This window comes from Lemur catta, chromosome 1 (assembly GCF_020740605.2).
Source record: "Lemur catta isolate mLemCat1 chromosome 1, mLemCat1.pri, whole genome shotgun sequence".
NCBI lineage: Eukaryota > Metazoa > Chordata > Mammalia > Primates > Lemuridae > Lemur > Lemur catta.
The window spans coordinates 268,702,814-268,716,320 of record NC_059128.1 but is presented as its reverse complement, the minus strand read 5'-3'; the positions used below and the strand labels follow the sequence as shown (position 1 = coordinate 268,716,320).

Below are 13,507 nucleotides of genomic sequence, written 5' to 3'. Positions count from 1 at the left end.
GCTTCCTCACCATCGGATCTTCCTCAAACATCCCCTCAACAGCGAGACGCTCCCTGACCACCCTGTTTAAAATGACAATTTCCATTCTTGCCTTCTGTATTCTCTGTTCTCTTACCTGCTCTATTTTTTCCTACAATACTCATCACCATCTAACAGACTACATAGCATCTATTTTTGTTTACTTTCTGCCTTTCTCTGGTAGGATGTAAGCCCCACAAGACAGGGTTTGGTTGGTTTTTTGACCTGTTTTGTTCACTGTTGTATCTCCAGTCCTTAAAACAGTGTTGGGCACAAAAGCAGTATTAAATTAATGTTAAAAAGGATTGTTGAGTACAATTTTACTTGAAAATTTTCCATTTAGGAAAATATAGTAAGTACGGTTTTTAAAAGTAGTACTATGGAAATGTCTATGAAGTCAAAATAGTGAGCATATTTCTTACTCAGATGATCATTTACAAATGGATATGAGGAGTGAGGTAGGAGGTGGGATTTCTTGATGAACTTGAGTAGCTTTCTATAGGATTAAAGCTACACAAATAACCCAACTTTCCACTTTTGACTTTAAGCAGATGATTAATAGAAAATTAGTTGATAGAGGAGAAAATACATACATTGTAAAAAAGTATACTTACTGGAACGAGGTTTCTTCTACAAAAGAATAAGTATATGTCATTAATACAGGAGTTAACATGGTATGGTACAGATTCACATAAAAGTGAGTTTTGGCTCAATTTCTTTTTATTAATCTTGACCTTCAGTTTCTGAGATCTGTACCTTCTAAGCCAAGAGGTAGTGAACTTTTTCTGTAAATGGCCAGACAGCAAATATTTTAGGCTTTATGGACTAAGAGGCAAAATCAAGGATACTATGTAGGTACTTATATAACAAGAGAGAAAACAAATTTCTAAAAATTTTTATTGATGAAATTCAAAATATGATAATAATAATCAAAGTCTTATAAGTCTACTGTTTAGAATAATGGAATTCTTTCTGGGGGAATGACATTTCTCTTAATTGAGGTTCAAAGTTAGTGTTCTCTATCATCAAACAGATTGTAAATTTTCATCTGTAAAAGCCATTTTAGCTTATGGACCATAGAAAAACAGGTGGTGGTGGGGAATTTGGACCACAGGTCATATTAAATAGTTTCCTGACCCTTGTTCTAAATGCAAATTCAAGAATATAGTTCTCTTGCATAGACTTTCTTCTTTTTGTTTTTTTTTTTTCAGAGACAGAGTCTTGCTCTTTTGCCCTGGCTACAGTGCCATGGCATCAGCCTAGCTCACAACAACCTCAAACTCCTGGGCTCAAGCAATCCTTCTGCCTCAGCCTCCCGAGTAGCTGGGACTATAGGCATGCACCACCATGCCTGGCTAACTTTTTCTATATATTTTTAGTTGTCCAGATAATTTCTTTCTATTTTTTAGTAGAGACGGGGTCTCGCTCTTGCTCAGGGTGGTCTTGAACTCCTGACCTCGAGCAATCCTCCCACCTCGGCCTCCCAGAGTGCCAGGATTACAGGCATGAGACACCGCGCCCGGCCTTGCATAGACTTTCTGCCTGATGAAGACGGGAATAACATTCTTAGCTAGCAAACTCCTCATATCCAAATAGACTAACTAATTTAGAAATTTGCCAACTCCTCATTAAAAATACTCAGACAGGTATTCTTTGCAAGTATAGATAAAGATGACAAGAATTGAATGAATTATCTTATTTGTCTGTACTTTCACTGGTGACCAGCAGAGGGACACAGTTGGATTCCATTCATAAAATTATGTTACAATGGACTAAATTGAAGCACTATACACAAGTATTAATTCACAGAGCAGTTATTCTTAATTATAGAGAATCTCCTTGAATCTATGTTCATGGAAACATTTTATGATATATAATAGCTATTTATAGGTAACTCCTTTTGAATTTAAGTTTTATTTTGGTATAAAATATTTTTAACCTAGTTTCTAAAATTAGACTTCATTATAAAACAACAGGTCTAAAACTTGTTCATGCTATAAATTTATTTATTGTTCCACTAAAAAATTCTACTTTATACATTATTGCCAGTGGAACTTATGGAGTTCTGCAGCTTTTTAGCTTTCGGATAATTTGAAAGACTGGGAGTGAAGAAATGCATTAAGAGAATAAAACATTAATTTTTAATCACACCCATTTACATTGAACACATTACATCATCAAAAAGGGGTTTGAAGTTATAAGAGGTTGAAACCTGAAGAACTAAAAACCTTGTACAGAAGCCACTCTAATAAATACAAAAGATTTCTAGTTTTAATTGAACAATTCTCTTCTAAATATAGTTGTGCTAAATTTGACATTCAATATTCTACCCTGATAAAACATTTCACTTATTTATTTCAATGAAATTTCTTATACAGCCAGAAGTCAATTTATAGCTTGAGATATATAATTCCTAATTTAAAGGGATCTTTAATCATGTAAATATACTATAAATATCCATCTACATTAAATATCTCTGTCACATTGCACTGTGAACTCCAAGGATGCCTCTCACATGTTCTGTGGTGGTCCCTAGAATTTTGCAATGAGGCAGTTCTGCCTTTTCTCCCTAGGTTTGCTAAGGTGCTTCATAACCCATCTTGGAAATTTTCTACAGCAGAAAAATCAATGAAAAATATTCTCCAGAGTTTGTTAGACCTTCTTGGGAGAAACAGTGTCTCATAAGAAAACTGTATATCCATAGGAAGTTGTCTATCAAAGAAGGGTAAAACTTACTTACTTGAAAAATAGCCTTTTCTCTGAGCATAGCACACACCAAGGCCACAAACGGTAATCACTAAGACCACAACTACTACAGCTGCTATGATGCCAGTTATGTTGAGATCATCTGGAATGTGAAATAAACCACATATAAATTCATTTAAATAGAAGAACAGATGCAATAATTAAATTGAAAAGTTTCAAAAAAGCTCCCCTTTGCAGCTATACCATGAAGCATAGTTTCATGCTTTTGAAGCCTGTTCAGCTAACTCACTTCCAGGACCTGGCTCAAAACTGATTAAAAATATTAACAGAACTTAAGCTTTGCAAGAGTATTAAATTTAAAAAACTTCCATAATCCAGATACAAAATGTATGGTATTCTCTTGCATTCATTTAGAGATGTATAATAATTCACAGTGTTAGATACCAGGCTGGAAACAATCTTTGAAATTCAGTGAGTTCAAGTATTCCCCTGCCACCCCCACCCCAAATGTTACTTAAAAGTCTTCTTACATCATCATCTGTGTCAATTTTACAAATAATGAAAAATGCAGCCTCAAAACATGTGCCAGTTATTATGTAAAACTAAGCATCAGAAACATCTTCCTTGTTGAATTTATACGGGGAGGGAGGTGTCTATGTGTGTGTTCATGTACACACATATATATATGCCACTAAACTGCCATCCCATTAAATTTTAAGTGAATTAAACTCTCTGAGGCTTTTTCCTGTTGCTATTAAGTCATCTATCCTCTGATCTAATAAAAATGGATTTTTTGGATTCAGGTTTGGAATGACTACTATGTTACCAACTTTTTGGGGGGTTGATTCTGTTGCCCAATAATTAGATTATTAACCTTCTATGCTTAACATTTCTGCAAATTGAGAACTGTATTAAAAATACTTTCATTCGAGTCATTAATAAAATGATGAGCATGACTTTGTTTAGGAAAGAACTATGTAACAGGCTGGTGGACACCATATTTCATACAATACAATTTATTGCATGCTCTGAATATGGGATTCAGCTACATGTGGTTCCATCTCAACATTATTTGAACCACATTTCTCCGTCTCATCCACAAGGATTTCATGAGTCACAGTCTTCTGTTATTTAGATACTTCCTTTGTATTTATAAAGGAGCAATTCTTCAAAGAGTTCCCATTTTTAAAAGCAAGTATTCGTTAGCATATGATTAAATAACTTGGAGAAAATATTAGGTAGTATTTTTCTCAACAACAATTTTAAATATTTTAAAGCAGTGTACATTTTGGGAAAGATCTTTTTAGAAATACTGTTTAAGTGAGTGTGCTTATCATAATTCTCAAAATTCTTTCCTAATGCCTAGTGTGTTATTAATTTTTTTCAGATACCTCTGAAATATTAACTAATTTTTTATAAAGGAAACATGATAAATATTTCTTAAGATGAGGCTAAAGAAGGTATTTAAACTTTTTAAAAATGCAGATTATCAGTGTGTAAGGTATTTAAATTAAACAGGACCACTTAAATGGAAGGAAAAATAAATAGAAATAGGGCAAGTGGTACAAGGTTATGGTAAAAACCATAGGATAGGATGTGAATGAATGAAGTTAGAAAACACTTGATTAATGCATTAACTTTTAAACATGTTCTGATGAACTTTTTAAATGATAACTCCAAAACAGCATTGAGAAGGATACTTGGCAATAATTTAAACAACCACTATATTTGACTATAAATGTCAACACTTGAATGAGTTTGGTGAATAATATCAATGATATGCATCCCTGAATTAAAAAAATACCAGAAATTCGAACTTCCTGGACCCTTAGCAATTTACAGACAAAACACTTAACTTTTGTTTGAAAGAAAGATTATTCAGAAGAACATATTTTAAAAATGATTATTTAAAAAACTAAAAAAATTGTTAAATATAATTTAAGTATTTTGGGGCTTGTTTGGGAAATGGATTAAAAACAGCATTTTTGTTCCTCTGCAACATATTATATCAAGTGAATTTTAAACATTCTCTCCTGTTTTTCCTCAAAGTCACTCAGACTTTTTTCTACCCCTTGCTCCTTTTATCCCCAAATACAGTACTCGCATGTGCTAATTGCAAACCATTTGTTCCTCCCAATATTCCATGCTTACCTACTTGCATTCGTTTCCCAGGACATCTGCGATATCCAACAGGATTACGGGCTTCACAGGAATATTCTCCAGTGTCCAGTTTGGAAACAGTGTTAAATTGCTATTTGTAGAAGGAAAAATATATATTTTTAAGCCATAAACCTATAAATAGATTTCTAAAAAAACTCTGTCCCTTGAATTTTAGCATTAAGTTGGTCTTTATAATGTCTTGGGACTCTATATCCTTACTGTGAATTTAAAAATCTGCCATGACTTTAAGGAGTAAATAGCTAGACCTCCTGTTTAATTTGGCAAAGAAAGACTTAAATATATATGGGAAGGTTTCATTTTTCTTTTTTTTCTTTTTTCTTGTGAGACCAAGAAAAGAGTATGGTTAGGAAGGCAGTGGGCATTTTTTAAAGTTTATAGCACATGGTAATATTAAGTAGTTTAGGTATTTCTAATTCCTGTGAAACACTATTTATAACTGAAGATCTCTCTGGTAAAAGGGTGAATGAACTTTCTTAAGTCCCAAGACAGTATACAGCAGGAGCAAACGATGAACATGTCCTCTAAAGAGCCAGAGTTACTGCCAGAGTAGCATAGGGCCTTAGAAAAATCTTAATTGCTGTTGTTTATAGGTTATAAATTCTATCAGTTCTAGAACTTTTAAAAATTTTGAAAAGATAAAGTCTAACCCTTGCTTTTTTGACTCTCTACCAAAGCAATGGAAAGCTAAGACTTTGATATGACAGACTTCATAATTTTTTTTTTTTTAGAGTTAGGGTCTCACTCTGTCACCCAGGCTGGAGTGCAGTGGCACAATCGTAGTTCACTGCAGCCTCAAACTTCTGGGGTCAAGCCTTCTTCCCGCCTCAGCCTCTCTAGTAGCTGGGACTACAGATGTGTGCCATCATGTCCGGCTAATTTTTTAATTTTTTGTAGAAACAAGGTCTCTCTATGTTGCCCAGGCTGGTTTTGCACTTCTGGCCTCAAACCATCCATCCTCCCACCTCTGGAGGAGTTTTATCAGTAGTTTTATCCCCTTAGAGAGTATCTGGAAGGAATGAAGGCAGACAGAAAGGGAGGAAAGAAGGAAAGGAGGAAGAAGGAAAGGAGTGAGGAAGGGAGAGAGGGAGGCAAAGAAGGGAATGAAATCCTGGACACCCCAAACGATCCTGCCAGGACCAGTACAGAGGTGAGAGGGGTGCTCAGAATCATTCTTTCAACAACCCCCTGTCACATCCTCAGTGCTGCAATAGTCACTGCTGACCTCATCCACGAGGACCTCATTGTCTTCACTCCTCCTGAGTGGTGGAATAGGAAGCTTTTCCTGACTTGTTTTTGCTCCGTGGAATCTCTCACTCCCCCCAAAGCCACAGAATGCTTTTGGAATACTCACCATGAACTCAGGGCTACAAATAATAAGTTAGACTAAAACCCAAAATGATCTTCCAGCACATTATAATTGGTAATTAAAAGGAAGTCATTGGCATCCATACACTGGAGCCTGTGTCTCTTGTTCATTTCTCACAAAAGAACTCATCCTAAATTCAATCCAGGCGCATTTCTTTGACATTACAAGATAATTCAAGGATTGAGATTAAGTGAGGAAAGTGAATCTATATCATTTCAGACTTGCCCTGGGGCTTTTATCACCTGCTCTGAGCAAAAAATAAATTTGAAAAGTAAATATAGCAAAGTGTGATGGCAGGTTTTCTGCCCCGTTGCTCGGTGTAAAATCGCTGGGACCTGCTGACAGTGCCTGCTGACTGCCGAGAAGGCCAAAGCCTGGCCGTCCTCACGGAGTAGCCACCGGTACGCTTTATCGTAAAGGTGCTTTCTCAATTGGATTGATTATTTATGAGAAAATCTAGTTTTTAGTTTTTATTGTGCACTTGTAGGTTGAAGGAACAAAAGGAAACACTGTACCCTCTGTCAAAATTCCTTGAAATTGTTATTATTTGTATTACCATGCCTGCAAGATTTTTTGATAATGGCTGCAGTAGTGATTCTGCATTGCCGGCAGGTAGACGTTCAAAACTGATGTGTGATACTACATCGATTGAAAAAAAAAAAGCTTCAAGCTTAATGACCTTTTTTTTTTTTAAACTTCCATTCCACCTCTATCCTGAAAAGTCACAGATGAAAAAGCAAAAATAGTTTTTATTTTAAGATGTCATTAACTTTAAAGAGCATATTTATAGATTTCCATCAGTATTCCTACAAAGGCTTTCAAACAGAATATTTTAAAGGAAGAAACAATCAGAACATGTGGGCTAAATCTAAAGCAACAGACACTTGAGTCACAGGATAAATTGTTGGTGATCTAGAGTCATGGAAAAGTTTAAAGACACAGACATCCTACCATGACTGACTATAGTCACTATTTCCACATGGTTAGGGTTGGGGTCAGGGTATCCCCAAGCAAGTTTTTGTACATTTCCCTGGTGTTGTAAATTGAGACTTAGTAATTTTCCAGGCCAGGAAGGTGGCTATAGTAAACTGTCTGGCCCGTCACTATGAATCAGGCTTAGCCTGCTTCAGGTCTCTGGTACAGACCCTTCTGTGCTGAGTTTCCAGGCCTCTGTCTTGTCTTCCCATCTCCTGTGGAAGCTCTTCCCATCACTTCTTGGAGCAGGTACCACCATCTTTGCTGCTACCCCTTCTTCTTTCTACTTAGCATGCAATGGTATCAGTCCTCTATTCTATATCATCTTAAGTTCTAATAATTTTTTATCCAAACAGAAAATAAGCCAATACTTGAAATGAACTTACCAGAGTTCCAGATTTTGCATTCACTGTGTAGGAGCTGTTGGTGCTTTGGGAGCCAAGTTTTGGATTCTCTAGCAGACGGACGCCATCCTTAAACCACGTGTACTCAGGAGCTGGGTTCCCTTCTTTGTCTTGACATCGTAGCTCTACCACTGTTCCACTCAGAGCAGAAGTGGGTACTTCGCAGGAGGGAACTGCTGGAGCCACTGAACAATGGAAGTCAAAAGGGATTGGTTATTTATAAGCTAATCAAGGATTTTAATAGCCAGGGAAAGATGTACTCACTAGACCCCTATGATAGAGACTGGTTTCTTGTTCAGCAGACCCATTTCCTTTCTTCATGGGCCCATAGCAGATCACATTTGCTAGCCCCCTTGCTGTGAGATGGGGTCACGTGCTTGAACAATGGAATGTGGAGAAAAGTTGTATATGCCATTTCCAGGCCTAACTCATAAAAACTTCCTGCATGACTCTCTGTTTATCCACTCCCTTTGTTCCCTTCCACCACCAAGTAGGTGTCAACACCCTCGGTGACCTTGGAAAGTCAGGTATTGAAGATGTCAGACATACATTAGGCAGAATCTCTAACAATTTCAAGAAATGGAGCAATACAGCTCCATCACCAGCCCTGCTCCAACTATTTAGGCTTTACTTACATGAAAAAGACACTTGTGTTATGTTAAGCCACTCATGGAGAGTTCAGGGCTTACCCGTTACAATAGCAAGCATTACCTTAGCTAATGTAACAGCTATTCTTTTTTAGATAAACAATCTCTACTGTTTTTTGGTTTTTGTTTTTGTTTTTTACTAACGGTTTTAATGTGTTGGTTTAAAAAATTTTTCTAAATTTTATTTTAAAGATGGGGGTCTCACTATGTTAACGAGGTTGACTCAAACTCCTGGGCTCAAGCAATCCTCCCACCTCAGCCTCCTGAGTAGCTGGGACAACAGGTGTGAGCCACCATGCCCAACTGATTTTAATGTTTATTACCAACTATATTCAAAAGAAGGCAAAACAAACCTAAGTATAGTTTTCAGCCCCAGTATTCAACCAAAATCCCATTGTGTCTAGAACTAGCCAAGTTAGAAAATACCTGTTCCAGGAATTAGGGTTAATTCTGGTCTCAGGAATTTGGAAAGTAAAGCAGACTTTATTAGGTGGCCTAATATCCAGGAAAACCCAGAACTGGATGAGGTAGGCAGAATTCTAAGATGCTCCTCTAAGACTGCCATCTTTGGTATATATATATATACTTTCTCTCAGTTATTCAATTAAAGACTAATCTAGGTACTACTGTGATGGGATTTTGGAAATGTAATTAAGGTCTCAAATCCATTGTCTTTAAGATAGATTTCATAGATGGGTTTGACCTAATCACATGAACCTTTAAAAACACAGAGTTTTCTCTGAACAGGGACCTACAACCACAGGTATCTTCCAACACCAAGAATTATCTTGGAAATAGACTTTCCCCAGAGCCTCCGCACTGGAACTCAGCCCAGCCAATATCTGGATTTCAGCTTTATGATACCCCGGGCAGAGAACCCCATCTTGTTGTTGTTGCTGGACTTCTGCTCCACAGAAATATGAGCCAATGAATGAGTGTTCTTTGAAGCTGTTAAACTTGTGATAATTTGTTATGCAACAGTAAAAAATGAATAAACCAACTGAATCTGCTGCAAAGTTTTCTGAATTAAATTTCTTTTATACTAGCACATCACTAGTATTTTAGAAAGAACCTGGACAACATAAAAAAGGAAGAGGAGGCACTTTATTCTCTTTACTTGGTAACTTATACTAACATCAATGAAGTTTAAGAGATCATGTTCCTCCACTAACTGCAGTCATGAGTTGTTAATATCTATCAGTGATTCTTTTTTTTTTTTTTCTGAGACAGAGTCTCACTCTGTTGCCCAGGCTAGAGTGAGTGCTGTGGCATCAGCCTAGCTCACAGCAACCTCAAATTCCTGGGCTCAAGTGATACTTCTGCCTCAGCCTCCCGAGTAGCTGGGACTACAGGCATGCACCACCATGCCCAGCTAAATTTTTCTATATATTTTTAGTTGTCCAGCTAATTTCTTTCTTTCTTTTTTCTTTCTTTTTTTTTTTTTTAGTAGAGACAGGGTCTCACTCTTGCTCAGGCTGGTCTCGAACTCCTGAGCTCAAACGATCCACCCACCTCGGCCTCACAAAGTGCTAGGATTACAGGTGTGAGCCACTGTGCCCAGCCTGTCAGTGATTCTTATAGTAACTAAATACACTGGCTTTGGAGTTAACCCCATCTGGATCCAAATCTTGGTCCAGACACTTTCTCGCTGTGTAGCCTTGGAAAAATAATTTAACTTCTGTTTCCTCATCTGTTAAAATCAAATTTTCAATGAAGATTAAGTAAAATTACATATGTGATTACATATTGGCTACACAGTAAATGCTAATTTCCTTTCTTTACCAAATAAGTTCTAATCCTTCCCCGGGACTACATTTTTAATTTTATTGCTTTTCTATTGTCTCATGTGATACCTTTTTATATGGTAGAAGAAATAGTATATATGCTGAAAGCTATTGAAAAATACACTCTTGGGAAAGATGCTCCTATGTACAGGGTAGAATCATTACCAGGCTATGGCAGGAGGATCACCTGAGCCCAGGAGTTCAAGTCCAACCTTGGCAACACAGCAAAACCCCATCTGAAATCAAGGTGTTGGGTGCACTGAGTTCTCATCTGGAGTCTCTGGGGAAAATCTATTTCTAAGTTCATTCTGGGTGTTGGCAGATTTTAGTTTTTATGGTTGTAGGACTGAGGTCCCTGTTCCACGCTGGCTATTAGCTGGGAGCCACACTCAATTCCTAGAGGCCACCCACATTCCTTGTTACTTGGTCCCCTCCATCTTCAATGCAACAAAAGTATGATGAATTACCTCCATTTTAAACAAAGAGATATTTTGTCATAATGAATTAGCCCCCAGGGCTGGGGATTGGGATAGGGCTGGGGACAGAAGTCACACACACACATGCACATCACCTAACACTTCTAGAGTGACTGTGTCCTCTTCCAGGTTTTGGCCTTGCTCAGATGGGGCACTAACTTCACAACGATATTTTCCGGCATCATTCCTTGTAACATTTCTGATACGTATGTTGAAACCTATCATCTCAGCTCGATTTTTAAAATCACCTTTTAGAAAAAGAAGACACTGATGTTAATAATCACGCAAGTAACTTTCTATGTAACACCTTTCTCAAGTCACTTCATTTAGTAACCAAAGCATTTATTTCCCTGTTTAAAAACTCAATTTTAAAAACCTAAAAGTATATATGGATGCTGTTATTTTAAATTTCTTTTTGTAGAAGGACATTTGTTAGAATATTCAAAAAAGAACATTCAGCTTTCTCTTTCCATATTTTATTTTAAAGAATTCAGCTCAAATTCCTGCCTCACCCCCTTTCTATTACCCTTGTAAAAATATTCATGTCTTCAAAAAACAGTGGAGAGCCTGGTTTAATTGGCTGGAACGGTAACCGTACGGGTGGTGGCCCACATGATACTGCCATGGAAGAAACGTTTGGGGGCAGGGGAGTTCTTAAAAGATCCTTTTGGTTAGTTTTTGACGATAATGTATACAGAATTAAAACATTAAAACAGTGTTTTGTATAATGTGTAGGTGCTCGACTGGCAACTGTATTAAATTTAAGAGCAGATAGTTGTGCTATTAGCATCTTGCAGCTTATAGTCTTAATCTTGACAGATAAGAGCCAGAGGGGATATTTTAAATTTTCTATAAACTTTAAACATTTTTTTGCTTAGTTCTTTAAAATTAAAGTAATAAATATCTTAAAATGTATGAAATGTTTTAAAATAATAACATGTTTATTATACTTGTAAAATTGCATTTCCAACTTTAAAAGGATGTATAATGGAAAAATTCAAGCATACAAAATATTAGAGAGTAAAATGAACCTCAGCTTACCATGACCCAGCTATGACAGCATTCAGTGCATGGCCTATCTCACTTCATCTGTACCCCTAACCACTGGATTATTTTGAGGCAAATGGACAGCATAACATTTTATCCATCATTATCAACATTTTAAATTAAAAGTTCATCACATATTCAACAGCAAGAGTATGGAGTGGAAAGAAATGTATAACAAATAAAAAGCAAAAAAAAAGAAAAAAAGAAAAGAAAGAAAAAAGGAAAGCAAAGAAAACACTTGATAATGGTCCTTGTAATTATTTGTCTATAAATCTTAACTCCCTAATCTTCTCAGTTGTGGTCTAGCTTTCAAGAGGGGCTAAAAGAAATATGGTGAGGGTATTATTACTGAGCAGCAACCCTTCATCTTAGCCCACACTATTTTTTCTTCTCTTCCCTCAAGAATTTAATCTACTGAGCTAGCAAGAGCAATTCACATCCTCTACTACTGAGCTAAGAAAGGAAAGGAATAGGGACTCAGTGGGGTTCACCTACTTCTGTTCTCCTTCCTCTGTTTTTGTGTCTGTCCTGTTTTAGGTCTCAGACACTGTTGGTTTCATCTCACACTCACAAAAACACATTTTCAGTAATTAGTCATGTCCTGTTCTCATTTGTAAGTTAAAGAATCCTGGCTGTACTTGGCATTCTCTAGCTCTTGTCTCATCAAGCCTACAGCTTCTCACCTTGAAGAGCCTGTTGATAGTAGACAAAGGAGACACTCCGCCCCAGTTTCTTCCACTCTAATCTGGAGGAAATGGTCTTCTTAGGGGTTTTACAGGCTAAAATAATCTCTAGGAATAACAACAAAGAGTGCTTGTTTTATAATTGTCTCTATGAATTTATATTTTACTTAATTGGGTAACAAATTTTTAAACATCCTTAAATTACTCCTTTATAGTTCTTCATTCATTCATTCATAAATTACATCAACAGATACCATGTTGGTTCAATGCAAAGATGAACTGGAAGCACTATAGCTCTTCCATGTAATAATTGTATGACAGACACTAGGCTGCTTTCCCTAGTTATTGAGTGCGAATTTCCATGTGTAAAATGGGCTAGTACCTCATAGAGTTGTGATTCTTCAAATGCAATAATATTTCCTCCCCTCATCAGTGGAAAGAAAAAAAATGCAATAATATATGCAAAGCACACAGGTCTGGACATACTAAGGACTTACCAAATGGCGGCTATGATTATTTATCTTATTATTTATTAACAGCCTCAGTCTTTAAGGAGTCTACAGTCTGGTAGAAGAGGCAGCTAAGAGAGATAATGTCATTTCAACCCACTGTTGATGAGTACCAGGAGGAAGGTACGCAGAGGGAGCTCCACACAGAATGCCAAGAAAGGCACTTAATCCAGCCCAGGCCATGCGGGGAAACCCAGGGAAGTTCCCCCAACATGCTACATTCTCACTCGGGGAAACCCAGGGAAGTTCCCCCAACATGCTACATTCTCACTCAGATCCCTTCTTTGTTTATCTACAAATACATTAATACAAACCCAATATGCTCTTCTAATAAATTGTTGATTTCTACCCCAAAACAACTGCTTATAATCTTACCTTAACCAGATAAATTATTAAAGATTTAATCTTGGCATCAAGTTTAACTGTCTCACTGTAGCTAAATTCCTTTATTACAAGAAATTTACTGTAATGGTGTCATTAAAGAATTCCTGTAACCTCCGAAAGAACCCCCCTCTTTTCACTCTCCAAACAAAATGACTAATGGGAAGAAAAACCAGTGCTAGTCTGGGAATTCCTTTAAGTTGCCAAGTGGCAATTTATAGTTATAAATATTTTTAAGGTATTTTTTAACCAGGTTCTCTAGAATGTCAATATCATATTTCTGAGACATTTCCCCCCCACAAAGCATATGGTTTGACCTTAAAAAAACAC

The 13,507-nt window shown here is 36.7% G+C and overlaps 1 protein-coding gene across 1 annotated transcript in view; it reads right to left on the bottom strand.

The window, feature by feature from the left end:
• Positions 1-13,507, bottom strand: part of JAM2 (junctional adhesion molecule 2) — a 60,865-nt gene that overhangs the window by 4,288 nt on the left and 43,070 nt on the right. The window contains exons 3-8 of the mRNA XM_045540487.1: positions 12,288-12,395; positions 10,653-10,805; positions 7,633-7,835; positions 4,876-4,975; positions 2,759-2,866; positions 633-648 (exon numbers count right to left, since the gene is read on the bottom strand). Coding sequence (XP_045396443.1) covers positions 633-648; positions 2,759-2,866; positions 4,876-4,975; positions 7,633-7,835; positions 10,653-10,805; positions 12,288-12,395 — 688 coding nt within the window. The remainder of the gene's footprint in view (positions 1-632; positions 649-2,758; positions 2,867-4,875; positions 4,976-7,632; positions 7,836-10,652; positions 10,806-12,287; positions 12,396-13,507) is intronic.